The sequence below is a fragment of the Pongo pygmaeus genome, chromosome 5, assembly GCF_028885625.2.
Source record: "Pongo pygmaeus isolate AG05252 chromosome 5, NHGRI_mPonPyg2-v2.0_pri, whole genome shotgun sequence".
NCBI lineage: Eukaryota > Metazoa > Chordata > Mammalia > Primates > Hominidae > Pongo > Pongo pygmaeus.
Window position 1 is genome coordinate 107,869,303 of NC_072378.2, and position 27,113 is coordinate 107,896,415.

General features: G+C 42.5%; 1 protein-coding gene across 3 annotated transcripts in view; it reads right to left on the reverse strand.

Moving 5' to 3' along the window:
* The window catches only part of SEC63 (SEC63 homolog, protein translocation regulator), an 82,761-nt gene extending 66,079 nt beyond the window's left edge, over positions 1–16,682 (reverse strand). Inside the window, exon 1 of one of the 3 annotated variants that reach the window (XM_054489975.2) lies at positions 16,257–16,682. In XM_054489975.2, the coding sequence (XP_054345950.1) occupies positions 16,257–16,380 (124 nt within the window). In that variant the 5' untranslated portion in view covers positions 16,381–16,682. The remainder of the gene's footprint in view (positions 1–16,256) is intronic. The other 2 variants (XM_063667049.1, XM_054489977.2) reach the window with 2 other exon arrangements.
* Between the last annotated feature and the right edge of the window lie 10,431 nt (positions 16,683–27,113).

A 27,113-nucleotide genomic window follows, 5' to 3' on the forward strand; every position in this document is an offset into this window, starting at 1 on the left:
CTAAAAAAAAAAAAACAAACACTGGATCACAGCAGAACCACCCCTCTACCATCAAAGTTCACAATTCTCGGGAATGCCTCAACAATCTAAGTGCAAACCAATACAAACCAAGTAGTTCAAATAAATCAAGAGCTTTGTCTTCTTTAAGCGGGTACTTGACAGCAGCATACAATTATATCATATACTATCTCTTTTTCTTTTCCTTTTATGGTACTGAAATAAGTACTACAGAGCAGGGCTTTTCAAAATCAGCACTGCTGACATTTTGGACTATACAATTCTTATAATTCAATGTTTCTGTGCATTTTAGGATGTTTAGCAGCATCGTGATCTCTACGCACTAGATGCCAGGAACAGCTCCCCAGTGGAGACCAAAAAAATCTTCAGAAATTCACAAACGTCCTCTGGGACACAAAATTGCCCCCGATTTAAAGTGCATGCACACATACACACACACACAGGCACACACACACAGCTACAGAGGGTACATGAAAAGCAAGTTAAACGATATGACCTACATATCAGGAACACGGGGAAAAGACAGGAAAGGTTGGCAGAATGGATGAAAAGGCAACAATTGTCTTTTCCCATTCCCTTAAAAGTACTCTTAAAAAAAAAAAAAAAGAGATAGACTCGCTGCAGTATCTTTGAGTACTTACCTGGGAGGAGGGGAGGGAAGAAGGGAGAGGAGGACTTGGGAAGCTTCATTATTAATTTACTAACCACCCTGTTAGCTCTGTCCTCCTATTTTTCTTTTAATCTTAATCTTATAGTGATAATCCATAGCTTAAGTAAAAGGTTAACCAAAAACAGGTAAAACAAAGAGAAAATGGAAGAGAAACTCAAGTACTAGGAAAGTAAATAAATGCTAGCTAAGAAGGAAAGGCAACTTAACACACAAGGATGTATGTCCCACCAGAACTTTAAACACCACATATCCCAAAGTAATAACAATTCATTGAGCTGAAAGGGCCTCTGGAGATAAGTGCAGAGTGTGTCTTGCTCAAGATCGCAATGCTAGCCAGAGGTTGTTTTAATAAGATTTTGGGTGTTAATACAAATTCATAAAGAAAATTTGAGCCTGGGCAACATAGCAAGACCTCATCACTACAAAAAAAATTAAAAATTATCCGGGTGTGGTGGCACACCCACCCATAGTCCAGCTACCCACACACACCCATAGTCCAGCTACATAGTCCTACTAAAGTTAGAAGCTTCCTCAAGAAGGCAGAGGAATCAGCTCCTTGAGCCCAGGAGATCCAGGCTGCAATGAGCCATGACTGTGCCACTATCCACAGCCTTAGGAAACAGAGTGAGACCCTGTCTCAAAAAAAAAAAAAAAGGAAGGAGGAAAAAGAAAATTTGGCATACAGTGGAAGAAAAAAATCCACCAATCCAACACCCAGATAGTAATCATTAATACCACTGTAGTATATTTCCTTTTTAGTTCTATTTAGGAAAATATCTGGAAAAGGCAAAGGAGACAGGAGAGTTGGCGAGGTTGAAGGTACACCCTCAGAAGAGAAACAGCTCTGTGAAGAAGGAAGCTCCAGCAACTGACTTCCCAAGGAATGAGCTTCACTCAATTAGAGGGCTGCCCTGCTGCTTCAATCAGGGCCTGTAAGGGCCCTTTTGCAGTGTTGACGATACCTGGTGCTTATCCCCACTGCAGCAGCTGCCCAAGTGAGCTTCTCAAAGAGAAAAATGGGACACATAAAAGCCCACTTAAGGATAGCATTTCTATGATGTATCAGTGTACAAATTGAAAGAGACAAAAATAAAAAGCTGAAGTTTGTGTTAAGGTCGCATTAGCAGTAATTTTTAATTTTTAAAATTTCTAAACATTTCCCTGTGTTTAGATCATTATAAACATCACTTAATGACTACTAATAACCAAATGAATAAAGATACCACAATATACCTACCATTCTATAATTAGACATATAAAATGTTTCTAATTTCTTGGTATTATGGATCTCTTTGGTCCTGTAAGTATTCAGAACACTCCTTAGAACACAGCTCCAGAAGTATAATTCCTAGGTTTAAGAGCTTTAACACTTTTATAACTCCTTTCTAAAAAAGCCAGTAGGACTATACATTCTTTTCAGCAGTTTCCCCGTTGGCACCATCATTCTTCAGCAGCCAGTATTAAAGCCAATTTTGATTCCTCTGTACTGAAGTTCAAGGGCAGAGACTGTATCTTACCCACAGTGCTCAGCCCTCCTCTTTCCAGTTGCCTGGAATAGAGGAGGCACTATATAAATATTTCTTGAGAATGATGAACTCCTTTATTTAACAAATATTTGGTGAATATCCACTATGTACCCGGACTTTTCTGGACACTGAGGATATAGAAAAAAACAAAACAAAAAGCCCTGCTCTCAAAGACCATAGCAATAAACAAAGTAAATTATACAGTATAGTTAACCCTTGAACAACGTTGGGGTTAGGGGCCCTGTCCCCACCCCCTGCACAGTCACAAATCTGCATATAACTTTTGGCTCCCCCAAAACTTAACTACTAATAGCCTACTGTTGACTGGAAGCCTTGTGGATAACACAAACAGTTGATTAACACATATTTTGTGTTATGTATTATATACTGTATGCTTACAATAAAGTAAGCTAGAAAAAAGACAATGTTAAGAAAATCATAAGGAAGAGAAAATACATTTACAGTACTGTTATTAATACCTTAAGTTTATGTCATCTGTTTACAAGTTGCAGACCTCAATCTACAGTATATATCAAGCAATTCAACTTTTTCTGGTATTATCATGACTTTTTTCTTCTTCGGAACACTTAAAGCATCACTAGTGGCACTCTGTATGAGTCCCATAGTGTTGCAAGGTTTATGGTATCACACTAAATACAAAGAAAAATACAAGAGAACCTCAAGAGATCACTTTTTATGGTGATATGGAATTTACTGAAGGGACAAACTGCTCACGCAGAGATGATTAGCGTCACACAATGTTTTAAGCAGATACTTGCAACACTTGAGCTCACTGCAATAGCAAAGAAGATGGCTATAAAATTATTACAGTAGTATACACTAGTTAACTTTATGCAGTTATGATTTAATACTACATTTCTCTCAACTGCAAATGGCTCCATGTCCTGTCTATAGTGTTTGTGTGCATAAGTTTTGATAAATTTTACCTTTTACAATAGATATGTGTTTCTTTTATGGTAGCAAATGATAAAGCTGACTAATATCTACATATATTTTATGCATTTATAACATACCTTTTTCTTAATTTCTTTTTGATATTTCTAGGCTACAGTTCTTCTGCAAAACTTTTTCAAACTGTTACAAGTCTCCAAAAAGTTTTCCAATATATTTACTGAAAAAAATACACATATAAGTGGACCTACATAGTTCAAACCCATGTTGTTGAAGGGTTCTTTTGAGAGAAAATTAGTGAGGTAGGGGTAAGAAACACTACAAATTTAAAATAGGAAGCTCAGGGAAGATGGCATCTGAGCAAAGACAACAGAGATGAGGGAAGAGGTAATGTGACTATCTAGAGGAAAAGTATTCCAGGCAAAGGGAGCAGCAACAGTAAAGGACTGAAAGAGTGTGTTTCACTGTGTTCAAAAGTGCAGTGAAGCAGGTATGGCTGGAATGGAAACAGCAAAGTGATCAAAGATACCATGAAGGACTTTACAGGATACTCTCTAAGACTTGAGCTTCCAGTCAGATTGAGACAGATCCCTGAAGAGTTCTGAGCAGAATTGTATGAGCTGACTTCTGTTATAAAGGATCCTTGCTAATATTTTGAGAAAAGACTACACTCAGCCAGGGTAGAAACAGACCAGTTAGGAAGCTAATGATAATCTAGGCAATAAACCAGGACAGTGGTGTTGGTGGAGTGATGAGAAATGGTCGGACACGATGTATTTCAAAGGTAGAGCCAAAAGAACATACTAGTAGTCTGAAAGTAGAGTATGAGAAAGAGATGAATCAAGAGTAACTTCTAAATCCAGTCCACCAGAGCTTAAAGGTAAAAATGTAAATAAAAAATAATGACTCCTAAGACTTCTTTCCTGAACAGCTGAAAAGACAGTTGTGATTAACTGAGATAAAGGTTATGGGTCAAGAAGGTTGGAGGGGAGGGGAAGAAAGTAATCCTGTCAATTTTGTGCATATTCATAGAAAGATCTCTATTAGATATCCAAGTGGAAATGTGGGTTAAGCACTTATACACACAAGTCTGGAGTCTGAGGAAAGAAGTTCAGACTGGGCTAGGTACAGTGGCTCATGCCTGTAATCCCAGCACTTTGGGAGGCCAAGATGGGCGCATCACTTGAGATCAGGAGTTCAAGACTAGCCTGGCCAACATGGTGAAAACCGTCTCTACTAAAAATACAAAAATTAGCTGCAGGTGGTGGTGTATGCCTGTAATCCCAAGCACTCAGGAGGCTGAGGCAGGAGAATCACTTAAACCTGGGAAGTGGTGGTTGCAGTGAGCCGAGATCACACCACTGCATTCCAACCTAGATCAGAGTAAAACTCTTGTCTCCAAAAAAAAAAAAAAAAGAAAGAAGTCTAGCCTGGAAATAGAAATTTGGGAGTCTGCGCATTTGTCTAATCCTAATCCTGTCACCCCACCTGGGTTACAAATTCTACCAAAATAAGACTATGTTTATACTGCATTCATCATTGTATCATCTGCTGTACCTGTACGGTCAAACAGTGAATGCTTAATCAGTAACTACTAAAACTAAACAAAAATCTAAAGCAAAAAAAGAGTTGGAATCTACACGAGAAAACTCCTACTGACATAAACACAATTCCAAAATGTAAAGAATTTCTTTTTTTTTTTTTCTTTTGAGACAGAGTCTCACTCTGTCGCCCAGGCTGGAGTGCAATGGTGCGATCTTAGCTCACTGCAACCTCTGCCTCCTGAGTTCAAGCGATTCTCCTACCTCAGCCTCCCGAGCAGCTGGGACTAAAGGCGCACACCACTACGCCCAGCTAATTTTTGTATTTTTAGTAGATAGGGGGCTCACCATGTTGGCCAGGATGGTCTCGATCTCTTGACTTCGTGATCCACCCGCCTCGGCCTCCCAAAGTGCTGGGATTACAGGCGTGAGCCACCCTGCCCGGCCAAGAATGTCTTTTTAAAAGAATGAACAGCAATGCCTTTCAAAGAAACAATGTGATGGTGAAATAGTGTAACAACATTTGTCATCAATAAAGTCTGGTAATAACAGGAAAACATTTTTAAAAGGAAGTCTAAGCAATTTATGAATACATTTGTAATCACCTTCTTTATGTCTGAATAAAAAGTATGATTAAGGGAACAGGCATCTAAGAAAAGAAAATAAGCCTATCTTTATCAGGTCCTCCCAAGATCAAGCAGATATGCAACGTGACCTTTAAATAAAAGCAATTTTACATAATGCAGGCGGTTTTTTCCTGTTTTTTTGTTTTTTAATTTATTTATTTATTTATTTATTTTTTTGAGACAGAGTCTTGCTCTGTCGCCCAGGCTGGAGTGCAGTGGCGCGATCTCAGCTCACTGCCAACGCTGCCTCCCAGATTCAACCCATTCTGCCTCAGCCTCCCGAGTAGCTGGGACTACAAGCGCATACCACCATGCCCAGGTAATTTTTGTATTTTTAGTAGAGACGGGGTTTCACCATATTGGCCAGGCTGGTCTCGAACTCCTGACCTCATGATCCGCCTGCCTTGGCCTCCCAAAGTGCTGGGATTACAAGCATAAGCCACCGCGCCTGGCCTATTTTTTATTTTTTTAGACAAAAGTCTCACTCTGTTGCCTGGGCCAGAGTGCAGTGGCACAATCTCTGCTCACTGCATCCTCCACCTCCCGGGTTCAAGCAATTCTCCTGCCTCAGCCTCTCAAGTAGCTGGGATTACAGATATTTTTAGTAGAGATGGAGTTTCACCATGTTGGCCAGGCTGGTCTCAAACTCCTTACCTCAAACAATCTGCCCGCCTCGGCCGTGAGCCACCACACCCGGCTAACATAATGCAGTTATTAATCTAATGTTTGTCACCACATCTATAAAACCTTCATGTTGTCCTGTAATTCCTACTGCCAAGTTCCCAACTGCTTTCCTCTGTATAGGACTTAAGTGTGTATATGCTGCATGTCTGATACACCCCTCTGTCAGGATAGAACAAAGAAGGAATGACTTTTTAAAACAATTTAAAGTTTTATCAGATCACTAATATTCCTTCAAGAGCTAAAGCCTGAGAAAACTGTAAGCTCTACACATTGGGAGGCTGAGGCGGGCGGATCATCTGAGGTCAGGAGTTCAAGACCAGCCTGGCCAACATGGAGAAACCCCGTCTCTACTAAAAATACAAAAATTAGCCAGGTGTGGTGGTGGGCTCCTGTAATCTCAGCTACTCAGGAGGCTGAAGCAGGAGAATCACTTGAACCCGGGAGGCAGAGGTTGCAGTGAGCTGAGATCATGCCACTGCACTCCAGCCTGGGCAACAGGGCAAGACTCCGTCTCAAAACAAACATCGACCATAAGCTCTAAATATGAACATTAAGACATATCCCTTTGAATACAAAGCTGATACAAGCTAGTTTTTTCTAATGTTAAAAAACACAGCCTTGGTGACATGGTGAAACCCTATCTCTACAAAAATTAGAAAAACTAGCTGGGTATGATGGCGCACCTGTAGTCCCAGCTACTTGGAGGCCGTGGTGGGAGGATCACTTGAGCCTGGGAGACAGAGGTTGCAGTGAGCCAAGACTGTGCTACTGCACTCCAGCCTGGGTGACAGAGTGAGACCCTGTCTCAAAAACAAAACAAAACAAAACAAAAAACAAAAACAGTCACTATCAGACAAGAAGTTATTGTCAAAAAAAGAACAAAAAAACCAAACCACTCAACAGGAGACTGAGATAACCCATTCTACTGTAATTACAACTCTATAGAGAGTGACGGTGTGCACGTGTAGTTCTAGCTACTCGGGAGGCTGAGGCAGGAGGATGGTTCAGCCCAGGAGATTGAGGTTGCAGTGGAGCAGTGATGGTGCCACTGCACTCCAACCTGGGTAACAACATGAGATCCAGTCTCAAAAAAAAATTCATCCCCATTCTTTTCCCTGCACCTAATCCCCAAACTGATCATTGGGCCAATCACCAAAAGCTTTCAAGAGGACAAGAAATAAGTAATCCTGGAAATGAGTGAAAATTCAAAATCTGCACTCCACTCTCATTCTCTCCTCAGTACTTACATTCAATAAACAGTCCAAGCTTTCTTAGAATTCTCTTTCTAATCTGACCACCTGTCACTGGAAAGAGCCTCTGAAATGGACACCCCCTCCATCTAGTTTCCCACCCAGCCATCACCAACCTCTCCCTCCACCCACCAAACCATTCTCCACACAATACTTCACAAAAGCCAAACTGACCATGTTTTATTACCATACTTTAAAATCTCCATTGTTTACCAAATAACTTACAAGATAAAGTATAACCCTCTTAAAATACATGACGTGGTCGTAAGTGCCAATCACATTCAAATCTTTACCATTTACTAAACACCTCCATGCTTTTGCATATACTTTCCCCTATATATGGAATGCCCTTCTCCCACTCACCTTTTAAGACCTATCTCGTGTCACCTCCTCTGCATGAAACATTTCCCCAAATCCCAAAATATAATTATTTACTCCTTCCTATGTGCTCCCAAAGCACTTTCCAGTAGCCATTTTAACACATATCATAATGTGTTATATTTACTTAATTACAGGAGGCAGCAGAGAGTAGTGGCTAACAAGAGATGCTCTGGCATAAGACAGAGTTGAGTCCAACAAACAATCTTCCACCTGGTAGCTACACGACTTTAGGAAAGTTGGTAACCTCCTCTAGGACGCAGTTTTCTCATGAATAAAATGAGATAATACATGAATCTAGCTCAAAGTGCTACCGTGAGTGCATTCCGCACTACCCACCTTCAGGCTAGCACTCACTCACTGAACAGCAGCAGAGCTGAGTCTAGATGTAACTCTGGAGTCTACTGAAGGCTTGCAACTTTCAGGGAAAGGCTTGGAGGGTAAATTACGAAGGCTTTTGGTCAATTTTAGTTCCTTGGTTTGTACCTCCATGTTGGGGCTCAGTGATACCCAAAATATGGCATTTTGACACGCTGAATGAAGAAGCCTCAAGGTCTCTCTGACCTTCCTCCCTGCCCTCCTGATGCCCCCCACCACATCCCAAAGCCTTCATCTGCCTAAGATCCAGACCCACCAAAACGAACAACTGCTTTTCTTCTCCTCCCGTAGGACCAAGAAGGTAACCACACCTAAACAGACCCTTCACAAGATAATGTACAAGTTAATCTCTGTTCTCTGATCCATTATCCCTAGCAATCCTATCAACAGAATTCCTCTTCTCCCCCTTCCCATAACCTGTTTCACCAGGATGGTATATAAGCTTCTGAACTACACTGGGATGCGGGGAATCACTTTGTGGTTCGCCCCGTGTACACATTAAATACATGTGTATGTCTTTCCTCCAATTAATCTGCCTTGTCTGAGTTGATTTTTCAGCAAATCTTCAGTGGGCAAAAGGGAAGTTTCCCTTGGCCCCTACATCCACACTTTGTTTTCTAAACAATAAACTAATGCATTTAAAAGAATTATTAGTTTATGCTTTGGGGCACACAATGTATAAAGATGTAATTAGGGGAAATCAAATACTGAAAGAGGTGGGAATGGAGCTATAAAGGAGCAGAGTTTTTATATGTCAAAGTTAAGCTGCTATAAATTGAAATTACAATATTTAGGATGTTTAATGTAATCCCCATGGTAACCACACAAAAAGTAACTACAGAATATACTCAAAAGAAAATGAGATGTGAGCAGTGGCTCACACATGTAATCCCAGCACTTTGAGAGTCCAAGACACAGATCACTTGAGCCCAGAAGTTTGAGACAAGCTTGAGCAACATGGCAAAACCCAGTCTCTATTTAAAAATAAAATAAAATAAAAATAAGAAAATGCAAAGAAATGTAAACATTTCACTACAAAAAAAAAAAATCAGCTAAACAAAAAAATAGTAATGCAGGAAATAAGGAACCAAAGGATATATGCCTATAGAAAACAGCAAAATGACAGAGGTCCTTCTTTTTACTTTTTGTGTGTGACAGGGTCTCCTTCTGTCATCCAGGTTGGAGTGCAGTGACATGATCATAGCTCACTGCAGCCTCGATCTCCTGGGCTCAAGTGATCCTCCTGCTTCAGCCTCCTGAGTAGCTAGGGACTAACAGTGTGTGCCACCATGCCTGGCTAATTTTTTTTTTTATATATTGTTTGTAGGAACACGGTCTCATTATGTTGCCCAGGCTGGTTCAAACTCCTGGACTCAAGAGTTCCTCCCACCTCAGCTTCCCAAAGTGCTGGGATTACAGGAATGAAACACTGCACCTGGCCCTCCTTCCTTAACAGTAATTACTTTAAATGTAAATGGTTAAATGTTCCAATCAAAAGACTGGCAGAATGGATTAAAAGCACCTGATCCAACTACGTCCATCTACAAGAGACTCACTTTAGATCCAAAGACACAAACAGATTGAAGGTGAAAGGATGGAAAAAATATTCCATGCAAACAGTAACCAAAAGATAGCAGGGTAGTGACTATAAGACAAAATAGACCTTAAAACAAAAAAGATTACAAGAGATACAAGACATTACATATTAGTAAGAGGTTCAATACAGCAAGAAGATATAACATTTATAAACATTTACGTATCTAATGATCATCAAAATGTACAATGCAAAAACCAACAGAACTGAAGAGAAACAGACAGTGCTACAATAATAGTTTCAGACTTCAATACACCCTCCATCCCCAAAAATGGATAGAACAACCAAAAAGAAGGAAATAGAGGACTTAACACAAACCAACTAGATCTAACAGACATATACAATGCTCACTACCCAACAGCAGCAGCACATACATTGTTCTGAAGCGCCATGGGACATTTTGCAGGATAGACTATATGTTAAGCCACAACTTAAGTCTTTTAAAAGATATTTTATTTTAAAAGATAGATATCATACAAAGTATCTTCTCTGACCATAACAGATGAGTATGACCAATACAGATGAGTATACTAAGATACACAGAAGTTAAATCAGTAACCAATACAGATGAGTATACTGAAACACACGGAAGTTTAATAACTTGCCTAAAATTACAGTAAGCTGCAGAGCCACGTTTCAAAACCAGGCATTTTGAAAAAGTAAGATTAAGTAAAAGTTTTGAAAAGGGAAGATCAAGCCCCAAAAGTAAGATCAAGGAGTCAACAAAAACTTTTTTTAAATGATACATTTTATCTCAGTTCAAAAGGAATTCTTTCCATAACCTAAGGAAAGAATAAAAGCATGCTTTTGATTATTTGAAATTCTAATAATTACAAGCAATCAGTTATTTTCTCTTGTCAAATATACCAATGAAAGCCTAATGATATAAAATGTTTAAAGTGATAACTCTTATATTGTAAATCAAAAAAGTAGTAAACAAAATTATGCACTTACAAATAATGGTTGGATTGAAATTCCACATAAACATTAAGAACACTTCTCATTTTAAAAGCACTAGGAAAGACAAACATTAACAATTACCAAGAAAGCACAAAGTAGGCAGTGCACACAAAAGGTCACAGCACAGTATTGTTGGCAATACCAAAGATGGGTAGTGTTAAGGTAATTATGTGCAATTATTTCAAAATGTTAAGGATATCAAATTACATAAGGCTCCAATCATAGCACAACGGTAAATACTCTGGAAGCCATTAATAGACAACTATGATAAATTGATTGTAAACTTGTATCATTGAAGTTGTTTGACAAAAATATCTGGCTTTTAACTCCCAGAACTTTACAGTACTGTTCTGTTAGTGCTTCTTAGCTATGTAAAACAAAAAGGCTAACACATTAGTTTTTTGGATTTTGTTGTTGTTGTTAGCAAAGAGCACATAACAAAACAAATACACTACCTCCCAAAATGACAACTACAGCAAAAGACCATTACTAAGGAAGCTCTCCTCCAAGCAGCACTTCTCAAACACAGCTACAATTTAGAATCATATAGGGATCTTTAAAAAATACCAGTACACAACACCCACTCCAGACCAAATAAATCAGAGTATCTGGGGATGGGTACAAGTGTTTTAAAAAGTTCCCGAAGTGGGCCGGGCGCGGTGGCTCAAGCCTGTAATCCCAGCACTTTGGGAGGCAGAGGCGGGCGGATCACAAGGTCAGGAGATAGAGATCATCCTGGCTAACAGGGTGAAACCCCGTCTCTACTAAAAATACAAAAAATTAGCCAGGCGTGGTGGTGGGCGCCTGTGGTCCCAGCTACTCGGGAGGCTGAGGCAAGAGAATGGGGTGAACCCGGGAGGCAGAGCTTGCAGTGAGCTGAGACCGCGCCATTCCACTCCAGCCTGGGTGACAGAGCGAGACTCCATCTCAAAAAAAAAAAAAAAAAAAAAGTTCCCGAAGTGATTCTAATGTGTAGCCAGGGTTAAGAATCACTATACCAAGGAAATCTAAGCCCTCCGTGTTATCACTGCATACAGAGCTTTTGTCCTTAATTGTCTGAAGAAGTATTCATTTTATTCAGCCAATTTGCAAACCAAGAGAGTAAAACAAATAGGACCCTTTAACTACTAAAAGGGGTATTAATTATAAGTACACTTAGCTAAACATGTTAGGCAAAAATCAAGGCAAAAGGATTCCATTAATAATGTTTTAGATAACAGGTACGTTCAATTAACATGTCGAATATGCCAGTAAACAATTTCCATTTTTCAAACCGTAGACTTTACAAGCTGTGAAATGGTGCTATGCTTTCTGGTGTATGTATTCAAGAGCCCACTAATTCCAAAACAGCCAGGCTGAAACAACTGTCAACCTTAAAAATTGAAAGTCCCAAATGTGTTGCAGAAAACACACACAAAAAAACCTCAATAAAGATTAGTTAAACTGGGCTGGGCACAGTGGCTCACAGCTGTAATCCCAGCACTTTGGGAGGCCGAGGTGGGCAGATCCTTTGAGGTCAGGAGTTGGAAACCAGCCTGGCCAACATGGTGAAACAGTGTCTCTACTAAAAATACAAAAATTAGCCGGGCATAGTGGCAGGCACCTGTAATCCCAGCTACTTGGGAGGCCGAGATGGGAGAATTGCTTGAATCTGGGAGGTGGAGGTTGCAGTGAGCCAAGATCATGCTATTGCACCGGAGCCTGGGCGACAGAGTGAGACTTCATGCCAAAACAAACAAAAAAAAATTACTTAAACTGAACTTTAAGGTTGTGTAACCGCCAGAGCAAACCTTTTCATGCTTTCATGCACACGCTATCTCTGAAAATACTGTCAGAAGTCTGAAATTCAAACGCATGCCTACATTTTTGTATTTGGCTACTTAACTGTTTCACAGGAAAACTAAATAAACTAAGCCTCAAAAACAAGTATTAAAATATGCTGTTGTGGCCAGGGCACAGTGGCTCACGCCTGTAATCCCAGCACTTTAGGACGCCGAGGCAGGTGGATCAATTGAGGTCAGAAGTTCGAGACCAGCCTGGCCAACATGGTGAAACCCCATCTCTACTAAAAATACAAAAATAAGCCAGGCATGGTGGCTCGCGCCAGTTTTCCTAGCTATTCAGGAGGCTGAGGCACGAGAATCGTTTGAACTCGGGAAGCACAGGTTGCAGTGAGCCGAGATCACGCCACTGCACTTCAGCCTGGGTGACAGAGCGAGGCTCCATCTCAAAAAATAAAAATACTTATATATGCTGTTGTGTTTCCCCAAAACTGTACTACGGGGGTCCTCATCTTTTATTTAAAATCCTTAAGAACAGATGTGCTTCAGAATTCTTCAGATTTTAGAAAGGTAACACAGCGTTTATACTCAAACAGACCCTATAGGGTCTAAAATGCACCAATAACCCAACAAATTAATATTCCAAGACAGAACATAACTATTTCCTAAGTGAGATAAAGATTATTCAGTAGCCTCCTGTACAAGTCGGCAAATTATTTTGCAGCAAACTTCTGAAAAAAGTTCCTTATTCAGAGCTTTGAATGAGGCAGTAATTCAAGATTTCTCTTTCATATTCAAGATACTGCAACTGGGCTGCAGAAAAAAAGTCAGTATGATGAAAACATCCTTTTAATACAACTGTAATTCCACAGAAACAACTCAAGTTATTAGGGTAAATCCAAGAAAAAAGTCCAAGCGGTGCCCAACAATTTTCATAATGATTAGAATAGTATTTAAGTGTTCACCTTAATTTTCATAACATGATTTTGAACAAGAGCAAACAAATACATCAAAATATGCATATTGACTAAGGCAAGCCTGAAGCAGAGAGCCGGATGTAAAACGGGCAAACTGACACCCATAATAGTTCACCTAACTTTCTATCTAGCAGTATGGAAACCACACAGGGCTCTGAAGCTAAGCGACCAATGTTCTAATCCCAGCTCAACCATACAGGAAAATTACTTACATGCTCTACCCCCAGTTTCTTTACCTGTAAATGGAGATAATAATAGAACCTACCTCACTGCATTGCTGGAGTGTGGTGGCACGACCTCGGCTCATTGCAACCTCCACCTCCCGGGTTCAAGCTATTCTCCCTGCCTCAGCCTCCCGGGTAGCTGGGATTACAGGCGTCCGCCACCACTCACAGCTAACTTTTTGTATTTTTGTAGAGACGGGGTTTCGCCATGTTGGCCAGGCTGGTCTTGAACTCCTGACTTTAGGTGATCCGCCCACCTGGGCCTCCCAAAGTGTTGGGATTACAGGCGTGAGCCACCGTACCCAGCCAACCTCACTGCATTTTTAAGAGGATTAAATAAAGTAAAAGTTGAAGTCCATGATTTACAAATAGTATTAATTCCCTCCACCTAAACTACCACCACTTTTTCAAAGACACTTATATGCTGAAGGGGGTCAAGTATGACTTGTTGGCAGGGCGTGGTGGCTCACGCCTGTAGTCCCAGCACTTTGGGAGCCTGAGGAGGGCAGATCACCTGGTGTCAGGAGTTGAAGACCAGCCTGGTCAACATGGTGAAACCCCATCTTTACTAAAAACACGAAAATAAACCAGGCATGGTGGTGCACGCCTGTAATCCCAGCTACTCGGGAAGCTGGGGCAGAACTGCTTGAACCCAGCTGGTGGAGGCTGCAATGAATCAAGATCAAGCCATTGCACTCCACCCCGGGCAACAGAGTGAGACTCTGTCTCAAAAAAAAATAAAAATAAATAAATAAATAAATAGTATGATTCTTCTATGAAATCAGGTGAATTTTATAATATGAAACTCACCATGAAAATATGACTTTCAAATTTCAAAAATCCATCCTGACACAGTGGCTCAAGTCTATAAGCCCAGCTACTCAGGGGGCCGAAGCGGGAGGATGACTTGAAGCGAGTTCAAGACCAGCCTGGTCAAATGAGACTCTCCCCGCTTTAAAAAGAAAAAAAGAAAAACTTTAAAAATCCAATGTAGATTAAAAAATGATGGCTAATTTCTGAAATCAGGGCAGTTTCTCAAAACACTTTTTTTTATACCTTTGTTCTGCCTGATCAAAACACATTCTGGCCAAACCCACCGACTACTCTCCCAATACCTTTTTGTTTTCTACACTACCAATTGCACACATAATGGCTGTTAGGTGAAAATAAACTACTGAAAAGTGGACCCTTTTAACTTGAAATACAACAACCACAAGAATGGCCTAGGTTTGCAGATAAGAAAAGAAGCTATTACAGCATTAAGACTTCACTTATACACAACCACTGCCCAAAGAACCTACCCAATTTTTTTTTCCTTTTTTAACATCGAGGAAGAACCCACACAATTTAAATGTACTTAGGAAATAAGGCACAACAGTCCAAGACCCAAATTTCATAAACTACCCATTGAGTAAAAAAAGTATTAAGACTAGTAACTTTGGACAGATTTTTGCATCTAATGGATTTTTAAACTTATTGTCAAATGTACAAAATGATGGAATCCTTTGTTACTATTTATCCTAAATTTATTTTAGTTCTATTCCAACTCAAGAATGTTAGTTTCCTGCAGATCACATGGGGCGGGGGGGAAAAAGAACGTTACAGGACACTGAATCCATCTGAAAGTGTAACAAGTTCTGAGCTGATTCAAGGCTTCACTGTTAACAACTTCCCCAAGTAGAGTATATAACCTGGACAACCTAGACCTCCAGCACACCCAATTGAAGAGAAGATATTTAAGCAAGTTAGCACAGCTCTTGTGCAACAGAAAGCTTTCCCTAAGTTGTTAATACTCAAAACCTACTCCTTACTGTTAACACTACCATAAATAACCCATTAGGCCCTCGCAGTTACATCAGCTTTAAGAATATCATCTGCCATATGTCCTAGTAGAGTGCAACAAATGGATGCAAACATTACCCAAACATCAAGTGAAATATGAAAAGAATCTGTTATTCTGTGCTTTAATTCGATGTCGTTTAATGTGAAAAGACTTAGAAACAAAAGCAAATCGACCCACTACCTCAAAATTCCCTACAAGATTAATTAAACGAGACTTAATCCTTCATACTTGCACTTTTTCCGTCACAAACAGGAAACTCCAAAGAAAAGGAAATAGAAAAAAGCCTATTTTTGCTAAAAGGAATAACGGCATTGCTTCCAACCCCCACAGTGAGTGAACAAATGAAAAAGCAACGGGAGGAAGTGACGGGGGTAGGCGGTGGAGAGCTCAATTGGAGTCCTAAGCATGCCACCCGGCTCAGAGATGCCCTAAAACATCTGTTAAGAGCAGCTGCAACAGGGAAACGGGAGTCGGGGGAGGAGGGCCGCGAAGTGGACGGACTGAAGAGTTGTGCCCGCCCGTTCAGTCTCTTCCTTGGCCAACTCTTTGCTCACCTCCCAAGTCCCCATCCCGCTTCCTCCATAAAGAAAAATCCCCAATAAAAGCAGAGGCAAAGAAGACAAAGAGACAGGAGGAGGCTGCAAGGAGCGTCCACAACAATGGAGAAGATGGAGCGAGCGAAACTCCTGAGGACAATGAAGGGAGGTGGAGAAGCGCCGAGGGAAACGCCGCTGACCCGGGCCCCGCCAGTGGCGGACGCTGGACACAGGCCGGGCCGCACCGTCCCTGTCATCCTGGACGCCGCGGGCTGGGGCCGGGCAAGCGGGCGCCGCAGGGCCTGGGGGCGCTGGCGGGGCCTGCGCGGGTTCGCGGGCAAAGGCCGGCGGGACTCACCGGCATTCTGATCTCGGGGCCAGAGGTAGTATGTCGCCGGGATCACGATGAGCCCCACGAAGGAGGTGAGGAAGTAGAAGAAGGTGTTCCCGCTGTCATCGTACTGGAACTGCTGCCCGGCCATGGCACCCCCTCCTCCGCCTCGCTCTTCTCACCGCCGCCGCCACGACCACGCTCTGCACTCCCGCTCCCAACGCCCCGGCCCGAGTGGCGTAGCTTGGAGGCTGCCGCCGCCGCCTCTCCTCCCCGCCCCCACGCCACTCTCACGGACACGCCGCCGCCACCGCTGCTGCTGCCGCCGCCGTCGCCAGCTCTCGCGAGAGGAGATAGTTCCCGCCCCGCTCAGTTTTCCCTCCCACTGCGTGTCCCCAACGCGCTCGCTAAGGGAGACGTGGCGAGCGCAACGGTGGAACTCGGCGAGGTCTCGCCCTTAGCCCCGCCCTAACGTCAAAGCCCCGCCCCCTAACTCCTCCCTAGGGCCCCACCCCTAACACCTCCGCCTTCCTCCACCGCTCAGTTTCCCAGCGCCCCAAGCCGGATTCCGGGCGTTGGCGTGTAGGATCCCAGCGAAGGCTTCCCGCCGGAGCAGCGGTCGCGGGCGGTTCACCTGGCTGTGCAGGGGTCCCAGATATTCAGAGAAGAGCTGAGGCTTAGCCTGTCCTGCCCTCTCGATTAATTGCCGTGGCTGATCACGTTTCCTTGGGTTCTGGATCTCCTCCTCCAGCCCCCATATTTTGGAAACAAGTGTCATTTAGAATAGGGGGTGGGAGGCCGGGCACAGTGGCTCACACCTGTAATCCCAGCACTTTGAGAGGCCGAGGCGGACAGATCATGAGATCAGGAGTTCGAGACCAGCCTGACCAACATGGTGAAACCCACTCTCTACTAGAAATACAAAAATTAGCCGGACGTGGTGGCGCGCGCCTCCGTCTCAAAAAAAAAAAAAAAAAAAAAAATTAGGGGACAGGGAGGTGTGGGTTGCGGGAGGTGTGGGTTGCAGTTGTGTTTTCAAAGCAATGTTTACTATCTGGCCAGGCGCAGTGGCTCATGCCTGTAATCCCAGTACTTTGGGAGACCGGGTGGATCATGAAGTCAGGAGTTCAAGACCAGCCTAACCAACATGGTGAAACCGCGTCTCTACTAAAAATACAAAAACTAGCCGGGTGTGGTGGCACGCACCTGTAATCCCAGCTACTCAGGAGGCTGAGGCAGGAGAATCGCTTGAACCCGGGAGGCGGAGGTTGCAGTGAGACCGGATGGCTCTCCACTGGGCGACAGATTTGAATCTACGCTGTGCCCATCTTGCAGATGAAGATTTCCCCAAGCCGTTACAAATGGTTCCCTACCCATTCCAGAGCTGCTAATTATAACCACCAGCTTCAGGCGGTAGGCTGAGACCTTTATTGTTTTGTGTCATTTAGTCATCAGTAAACCCCATGGAATAAAGCAAAGTATGTCTGCTCTATAAATGAGAAAATTGAGCCCCAGAGAGACTGCCCAAGGTCCCTCATAGTAAGAGAATGTCTGAGGATTCAAACCCATATCATTTTGACGCCACAAAGCCAGTGTGCCCTTGACCCTCCATCGCCCAGGACCTTAACATTTCCTGACAGTGATTGGCATTCTCCCCGCGGGCTGTGAACAGGAACCTGCATTTCAGGGATGGACGGTGGCGGGAGCAGTCGCTCTCGGGAGCCTCTCCCTCCCCTGGGTGTGGGACCCTAGAGGCTGGTGTCTGCTGAGCTGGGAACTGGCCTTCTGCCCAGATCTTTGAACGACCCCAGGGTCCAGCGGCAGCTGTGGCTGGGGTCTATCCCAGAGTCCATTGCCCCTCTCTGGGTTAAAAGGATAGCCCACCTGGTTGCAGAGATTGAAAGGACTAATTGTGAAAATGCTTTTCAAAGGAGAAAGTGTGTAATATGCAAATACCAAATATTACGCTGTATTTTAAGGACTCATTTTAATACTTTATACTCTGTTAACTAAATGCATTATAATATTCCTTCCATTGTTGGAGGAAAAATCTGGTTGCTCATTGTCTTTTATTTCATGTCTTCAAAACTAGTATCTATCGTAATCAGTAATGCTTTCCTTCATAATAGATTATGTTCATACGTATTCTCTCTTCCTTTCAAATTTCCTATCTACTCACTTTGAAACGAAATTTCTGAAATTCATTTCTGTGCATTTCCCTCCTCACTTTTTTTCTGCACGGAGTTTCAAAATTATATTATAGGTGAAAAAATAAAACCAAGAAATGAAGGGAAGGTTGAACTATGAAATCAACATAGCATTGTGATCTCCCAATGCTGATATACCCAGAGTGAACAATTTGCCTTGCTACAGAAAATTGGTCACAGACTTGTCTCAGCTGAAGTAAGCAGGATCCTGAAGTTCCTTTTGTTTGTTGAAGATGTTATTAAGTCTTCCTGGGTTTTAATAATGTTGAACTGTTTTTTAATTACTCCTATTATGTTTTGCTGGGCATTTGTTTAAAGATAATACATCAGTTTTGTAACCTTGTAGCAATATAAGTTATTGATGATAAATACTCCCCTTCTTTCTTTCTGCAGGAATAATATTTTCACTGCAGCTTTAGGGTCATGCCTAAAATTGGCTTGAACCAAATTGAAATAGCAATTTGAAAAAACCCCAGATCAATCTAAAATGTTTTTTTTTAACCAAAGCATGTTGAAGATTTGAAAATGTATCCTCTATTTTCAAAAGTATACGTATAATTTATGCTAGAACTTAATATTACTGAACACAGGTAACCTCAGACCACCCAAATATTCTCCAAAGCAAATCTTAATCATACCTTTAATTAATTTCATCGCAATTTCTGATTCACATTTTTTTTTTTTTTTTTGAGATGGGGTCTCATTCTGTTGCCCAGGCTGCAGTGCAGTGGTGCATTCTTGGCTCACTGCGGCCTCTGCCTCCAGGTTCAAGTGATTCTCATACCTCAGCCTCCCGAGTAGCTGGGACTACAGGCATGCACCACCACACCCGGCTAAGTTTTGCATTTTTAGGAGAGACAGGGTTTCACCAAGTTGGCCAGGCTGGTCTCGAACTCCTGACCTCAGGTGATCCGCCCACCTCGGCCTCCCAAAGTGCTGGGATTACAGGCATTAGCCACCATGCCCAGCAGATATTTTTAACCTAATAAAATTGTTTCAAGAAATTATTTTAGTGAGATATTTAATAAAAGTAAATTAATATGGCTGGGCACCATGGATCACATTGAAGACCAACCTGGCCAACATGGTGAAACCCTATCTCTACTAAAAATACAAAAATTAGCCAGGTGTGGTGGTGCCTGTAAGCCTAGCTACTCGGGAGGCTGAGGCAGGAGAATCACTTGAACCCAGGAGGCAGAGGTTGCAATGAGCCAAGATCACGCCACTGCACTCTAGCCTGGCCAACAGAGCAAGACTCCATCTCAAAAAAAAAAAAAAAAAATGGAAGAAGCAAAGCTACAGACATAACTTGTCTTTGGTCTAACAACATATATTAAAAGGCATTTAGCCCTGTAATCCCAGGACTTTGGGAAACCAAGGCAGGCAGATCACTTGAGGCCAGGAGTTAAAGACCAGCCTGACCAACATGGTGAAACCCGGTCTCTACTAAAAATACAAAAATTAGCTGGGCGTGGTGGCAGGCACCTGTAATCCTAGCTACACAGGAGGCTGAGACAGGAGAATCACTTGATCCCAGGAGGTGAAGGTTGCAGTGAGCTAAGATCGTGCCATTGCACTCCAGCCTGGGTGACACAGCAAGACCATGTCTCAAAAAAAAAAAAAGGCATTGGGCATTTTAGTACTTATCTCTGTGTATGTAATTTAATATTTTAATCAATTTTAATTTTGTTTTAATTGCTAGATAGACATTTTCCCTGTAGAAAGCCTGACTATTTTGGGGTTCCTTTTCATACTTTGCTTTTTCCTTAGAGTGACTCTTTCCTTCTTTGTAAGTCATCCTTTTTTTTTTTTTTGAGACAGAGTATCCCTCTGTAGCCCAGGCTGGAGTGCAGTGGTGCAATCTTGGCTCACTGCAACCTCGCCTCCCTGGTTCAAGCAATTCTTCTGCCTCAGCCTCCCAAGTAGCTGGGACTACAAGCATGCACCAGCACCACCACACCCGGCTAATTTTTTTTTTTTTTTTTTTGAGACGGAGTTTTGCTCTTGTTGCCCAGGCTGGAGTGCAATAGCACAATCTTGGCTCACTGCAACCTCTGCCTCCCGGGTTCAAGCAATTCTCCTGCCTCAGCCTCCCAAGTAGCTGGGACTACAAGCATGCACCACCACACCTGGCTAATTTTTTTTTTTTTTTTTTTTTTTTTTTTTGAGACGGAGTTTTGCTCTTGTTGCCCAGGCTGGAGTGCAATGGCACAATCTTGGCTCACTGCAACCTCTGCCTCCCGGGTTCAAGCAATTCTCCTGCCTCAGCCTCCCAAGTTGCTGGGATTACAGGCGCCTGCTACCACGCCCAGCTAGTTTTTTGTATTTTTAGTAGAGACAGGGTTTCATCATGCTGGCCAGGCTGGTCTCGAACTCCTGACCTCAAGTGATCCATCCGCCTCAGCCTCCCAAAGTGCTTGGATTACAGGCACGAGCCATCGCTCCTAGCCAGTCATCCTTATACTATATTTTTGACTTAAATTTATACATACCAAAGAATATTTCTGTAGCCATAATCAACATTATTTAATTATCTACTGGTGGAGTTAGCTGCAAAGAAACTGGAAGGAACCAAATTATGATTAAATAAGGATACACAGTTACTTCCAGTCTTCTTCCCTTTCCCCCACGCTACAGTAGAACATAAGCTTTACTGCCAAAGCCTAGAAAATTAATGTTAAACGCGAGTTTTAATGTTATCTTTAATGTTATACCGGAGGTTTTTTTCATTAAAAGGCTAAATCTCTTCTGATACAAAGTAACCAATCCTGCTTATGACAACAGTAACATCAACAAAGTAATGTTTGTACAACACTTATGATTTACAAAAATCTTCCAAAATATTATTCCAATTGAAATTTCAAATCATGACCATATGTTGGAACTTTGACTAGGTAAAAGGTATTAAATCATTGCAATCCTTTTATTTCCTGACCCACTAAGGCCCTTCAGACCCAACAAAACCACAATCTCCTATCTGGAGAGAATGTAAAGAGAGGTATGAGTTGGAAAAACAGCAAAACTAGTTTAAGATCAACCATGAAAACATTCCTAAAAGAGGAATTGAGGGCTGTGGTTTTCCTTTGGTATTGGAAGCAGGTTTGTATTTTGACTTCTTTCTTTTTGTGAGTATGTTGGACTTGTTAATTTTGTGGGTTTTTTGTTTGTTTTGTTTGTTGTTTGTTGTGGGGTTTTTTGGTAGAGAGAGTGCCTCACTGTGTTGCCCACGCTGGTCTTGAATTCTTGTACTCAAGCCGTCCTCCTGCCTTGACCTCCCAAATTGCTGGGATTGCAGGCACAAGCACTGTACCCAACCTATTGTTCTTTTTCTATCCCTGCTTTTGTGATTATATAGCTGAGAATTTTTTGCACTAAAGCCAATTGTCAGAGATACATCAACAAACTCAGGTCATTCCTTTATAAATTAATTTCATACATTACCAGTTGCTATAGTTTGAATGTGTCCCCTCCAAAATTCAGGTGTTGAAACTTAATTGCCAATGTCATAGTATTAAAAGGTGGGGACTTTAACAGATGATCATAAACGGGATTAAGGTCCTTATAAAAGAAACTTCATGAAGTGTTAGTGTTTTAGTGTCTTGCCCTTCTCCTCCTGCCATGAAGATACAGCAGTCCTCCCCTCTGGAAGATGCAGCAACAAGGCACCATCTTGAAAGCAGAGTCCATGCCCATCACTAGACACTGAACCTGCCAGTGCCTTAATCTTGGACTTCCCAGCCTCCAGAACTGTGAGAAATACATTTTGGTTCTTTATAAATTATTCAGTGTCCAGTATTTTGGTATAGCAGCACAAACAGACTAAGATGCCTACATATGTAAAGTGCTTTAATGAAAAAATAATGATTGACACTACACGTTATGCCATAAAATAGCACTTACTGAAATTTCCCACCCAGATCAAAATATAACTTGGGAGAGTGGTCATAATTAAATAGAATAATTCATTCTGGGAAATTTCAAAGGTATATATTTGAGTAAGAAGAAAGAAAACTCTCAGTAAGGATTAAAACAAGCTTCAGGGAAGATATCAATTATCCTGTGTCAATCATTTTGTTGAAAAACAAATATTGTGGGTCTTAAAGCTTATAAAATTAGAGGTCTCTGGCCGGGCGCGGTGCCTCAGGCCTGTAATCCCAGCACTTTGGGAGGCCGAGGCGGGTGGATCACGAGGTCAGGAGATCGAGACCATCCTGGCTAACACGGTAAAACCCCGTCTCTATTAAAAAATACAAAAAAAAATTAGCCGGGCGTGGTGGCGGGCGCCTGTAGTCCCAGCTACTCAGGAGGCTGAGGCAGGAGAATGGCGTGAACCCGGGAGGCGGAGCTTGCAGTGAGCTGAGATAGCACCACTGCAGTCCTGCCTGGGCGACAGAGCGAGACTCCATCTCAAAAAAAAAAAAAAAAAATGGCCACTTCATAGAGCAGTGGCATGGGCAGTAGCATGGACTGCTTGACTGAGTCTACTTATGGTTATTTCTTGATTGTATGCTAAACAAAGTGTGGCTTATTCACGAGTTTTTCAGGATTGGTGTGAGGAGTTCCTAGAACTGAAGGTTCCTCCCCTTTTTAGACCATATAGGGCAACTTCCTGGCATTGCCATTTCATTTGTAAATGGTCATGGCACAGGTGGGAGTGTCTTTTAGCATGCTAATGTATTATAATTAGCATATAATGAGTGGTGAGGACAACCGTAGGTCACTTTCATTGCCATCTTGGTTTTGTTGGGTTTGGCAGGCTTCTTTACCGCTCCTGTTTTATTATCGGGGTCTTTGTCACCTGTATCTTGTCGACCTATCGCATCCCATGACTAAGAATGCCTAATCTCCTAGGAATGCAGCCCAGCAGGTCTCAGCCTCATTTTACTCAGCCCCTGTTCAAGATGGAGTCGCTTTGGTTTGAATGCCTCTGACATACTGATACGTTTCTATTTGACTAAAGCTCAGTCAAGAGAACCAAATCTTTAGCTTATAATTTTAGTATGTGATAAGTGGAAGAATTTTCAGAGTAGTTTCTGACTCAGTACATTTCAAACAACGTTTCTCCTCCACAGCCTACATACTTCAGGTGCCAGGCCCCATGGGACATATTCATAATGTGAATCAAGGTGTATCACACTTTGATGTTGAGACAGCCAGGTGGGAGGGGATCCCTGGCAAAACTCCAACCAGCCTGCGCTGGGAATGTGCACTGGGGTGGAGCTACAGAAGCCTGGCCCCTCCTCTTCCTGTGTGGAATCTGGGATTCTAACTGGAGGCGGGAAACGCACCAGCAGAGACTCTGGCTTTGTGGAGGATCCCTGTTCCCCCTTTTTTTTTCCTTTCAACCAATAAAACCCTGCTTTACTCACCCTTCAAACCGCCTGCAAGCCTCATCTTATGTGGCTGTGGGACAAGTACCCTGTCTTTAGCTTAAGAAAAAGTCCCGCAACAATGTTACAAAGCTAGATGAGTTTGCCTCATGGGGGAAGGAGCATTCCTGGAAGTGGCAACAACTATACGTGAAAGTAACTGTAAACAACTTAAAGATAGCCCGGTAACTCCACAGGAATGTGTAGCTGGAGTCAGGATAGCATTCTCAGCTCTGAAGTCTAACATAAGATTAACACAGACTTGGCCGGGTGCGGTGGCACATGCCTGTAATCCCAACACTTTGGGAGGCCCAAGTGGGCGGATCACGAGGTCAGGGGTTCGAGAACAGCCTGGCTAATATGGTGAAACCCTGTCTCTATTAAAAATACAAAAATTAGCTGGGCGTGGTGGCGCACACCTGTAATGCCATCTACTCGGAGGGCTGAGGCAGGAGAATTGCTTGAACCTGAGAGGCAGAGGTTGCAGTGAGCCGAGATCACGCCACTGCATTCCAGCCTGGGTGACAGAGCAAGAGTCCATCTCGAAAAAAAAGATTAGCACAGACTCATCAGAGTATCTGCCCTAAAGCTGTCTGATAACTAGCCAAGACGTTTCAGCATCAACGGGCATTTCCAGTCCACCAAAAGCATATTGGTAACATTAATGTGTGAGCACATCCCTGCCAACAACACTGACAAGTCAGATAGGGGGAGGGAAACTTTGAACTACAGATTGACTAGTTTCAGCCCTCATTTTAATTTCTGATTCACTGGACAAGCTGGCAAAAGACCATAGTGTTAAATAAATAAATAAACTTGCCCTACAGGTTGTTGTTGTCTTGCGTTCATGGCTAGTGAGACAATGGGCAGACCTATATGCCCACAACCCTTACAGCAACCAGTCCAGGGAGCCAACCCACAGCCTCCACAGCAACTGGCCTCGAACATCAGGATGTGGTCAACGACTACCAGCTTCCCAATTTTTTGCCCCACTTCCAAATCAGGATCAACCAGCCAAACACACACAAACTAATCACATAGGATGCCTTGCTTCTAGTTAGCCTGCCTCCAATTTCCCCATGCCAATAACCTACAATCTAAGCATACCTGAAACCTTCCCTTTTTTCCACTCCAAAGCTTCCTCACTCCCCTGCCTGGCTCTGAGTCTCTGCCAAACACAAGGAACAGTGGCAGAATCCCTTGCTATAGGAAGCTCTGAATAAGCAGCATCTGTTTGTTCTCGTTGAGGTGGTCTTGCTTTATTTCTAGGTAGATAAATGCTAAACAAATTACTCTTAACAGTTGTTAAGTATAGTATTACACACATATTAGTAGTTTTGCATAGGTATCTTAATGTCCTGCCAAGTACCTGCATCTCCTGTCACTAAATCCCAGACACTCAGGGGAAAAAAGGAGACAACAACCAACCAACAAAAGCTCACTGCTTGAATCTGAGTCAGGACCACAGCAGTAAAGAGCCTTATTGATTGATTGATTGATTGGGACGGAGTCTTGCTCTATTGTCTAGGCTGGAGTGCAGTGGCACAATCTCGGCTCACTGCAACCTCCACCTCCTGGGTTCAAACAATTCTCCTGCCTCAGACTCCCGAGTAGCTGGGACTACAGGTGCCCACCACCCCGCCCAGCTAATTTATGTTTTGTTTGTTTTTTGAGATGGAGTCTCGCTCTGTTGCCCAGGCGGGAGTGCAGTGGTGCAATCTTGGCTGACTGCAATCTCCACCTCCCGGTTCAAGCAATTCTCCTGCCTCAACCTCCCAAGTAGCTGGGATTACAGGCATGCACCACCATGCCCGGCTAATTTTTGTATTTTTAGTAAAGACAGGGTTGGCCAGGCTGATCTTGAACCCCTGACCTCAAGTGATCCACCCACCTTGGCCTCCCAAAGTGCTGGGATTACAGGTATGAGCCACTGTGCCCAGTCTCAAACTTTTTTTTGACCGTTATTCATAATAAATATATTTTACATTATGGCTCAGTGTATTACTGAAAAAAAATCATGTGCAAACCACTGTGATTTTTTCTTATTGCATACATTTATTTATATGAAATATAAATAAATTATACATATTAACATATAAAATGCTTTATTAAATAAATAAGCAACTACAATCCAGAACTTTTCTGCAGGTGCATTGGGGAACTTGGTCATAAAATTTAGCTAAGATCACCTTAGCGTGTTCTTGAACATTCTTTGTATTATCAGGTCCTCTGGGGCGGTAGTTCTCAGATTTAGCAGCCTGACAATCACCTGAAAGGCTTGTTAAAACACAGATTGTTAGGCCCCAAGCCAGAGTTTCTGATTCAGGCCCTCAGGGTCAAGTTATTTTATTATTTTTTTTTTAATTGATGTTGACCAGGTTGGTCTCGAACGTGTAGCCTCGCCTCCCCGAGTGCCAGGGCAACCAGCCTGAGCCACGGCGGCTCCCAAGTTTCGTATTTCTACCAAGTTCCCAGGTGATACTGCTGCTCCTGGTCTGGAAACCACACTGCTCTAGGGAATCATTTCCGTGAATCAAATAATCCTTTGCACAGTGAATAATCACTTCCTAACTTATTGGTTGGTCATATGTCAAGTTCACTGAAGCAAAGTATATTGTACTGGCTGGATATGTGTGAATGTAATTTTTTTGAATGTACAGGAGGTCAAAAGTGAGGACTTCAAGGAGGCAGCCTGCTTCCTGGTTCCTTCCTCCAAGCTATTCTGGTGCTTCTTTTCAGAACTATTTAATCATTCATTCATTCATTTATTTAAATATTGAGACTATGTGCCAACAGCCATGCTAGGTTCTAGAATACGGTCAGCCTGAGCATTTGAAAAGAAAACATTGCCCTTAAGAAAGCTGTAGAATGATGCTGAGACAATTTTTGTCCTTTTAAAACCATTTAGTTTTTGATGGTGAGGATCAGGTGCTCTTCCAGAGACAGGAAGAAGACGAAAGCAGGCAACTGCTGGCGAGTTTTCAGGCTACTAATCCACTGGTCTTTGAAAACAGTATTTCCCAAGCCTCCCTGTAAGAATGAGCAGAGCACCTGGGTGCTTGATAAATGACAGCTGTCAGGCCGTTGGTAATTCTGAGACACTGAGCCGGGTATGAGGCCTGGTAGTTGTGGTTTTAGCAAGTACTTCAGATAAGTCTTACCAAAAGAGTGTGGGAAACACTGTTTTAAACTATCTTTGGCCAGGCGCAGTGGCTCACGCCTGTAATCCTAGCACTTTGGGAGGCCAAGGCGGGTGGATCACCTGAGGTCAGGAGTTTGAGACCAGCCTGGCCAACATGATGAAACCC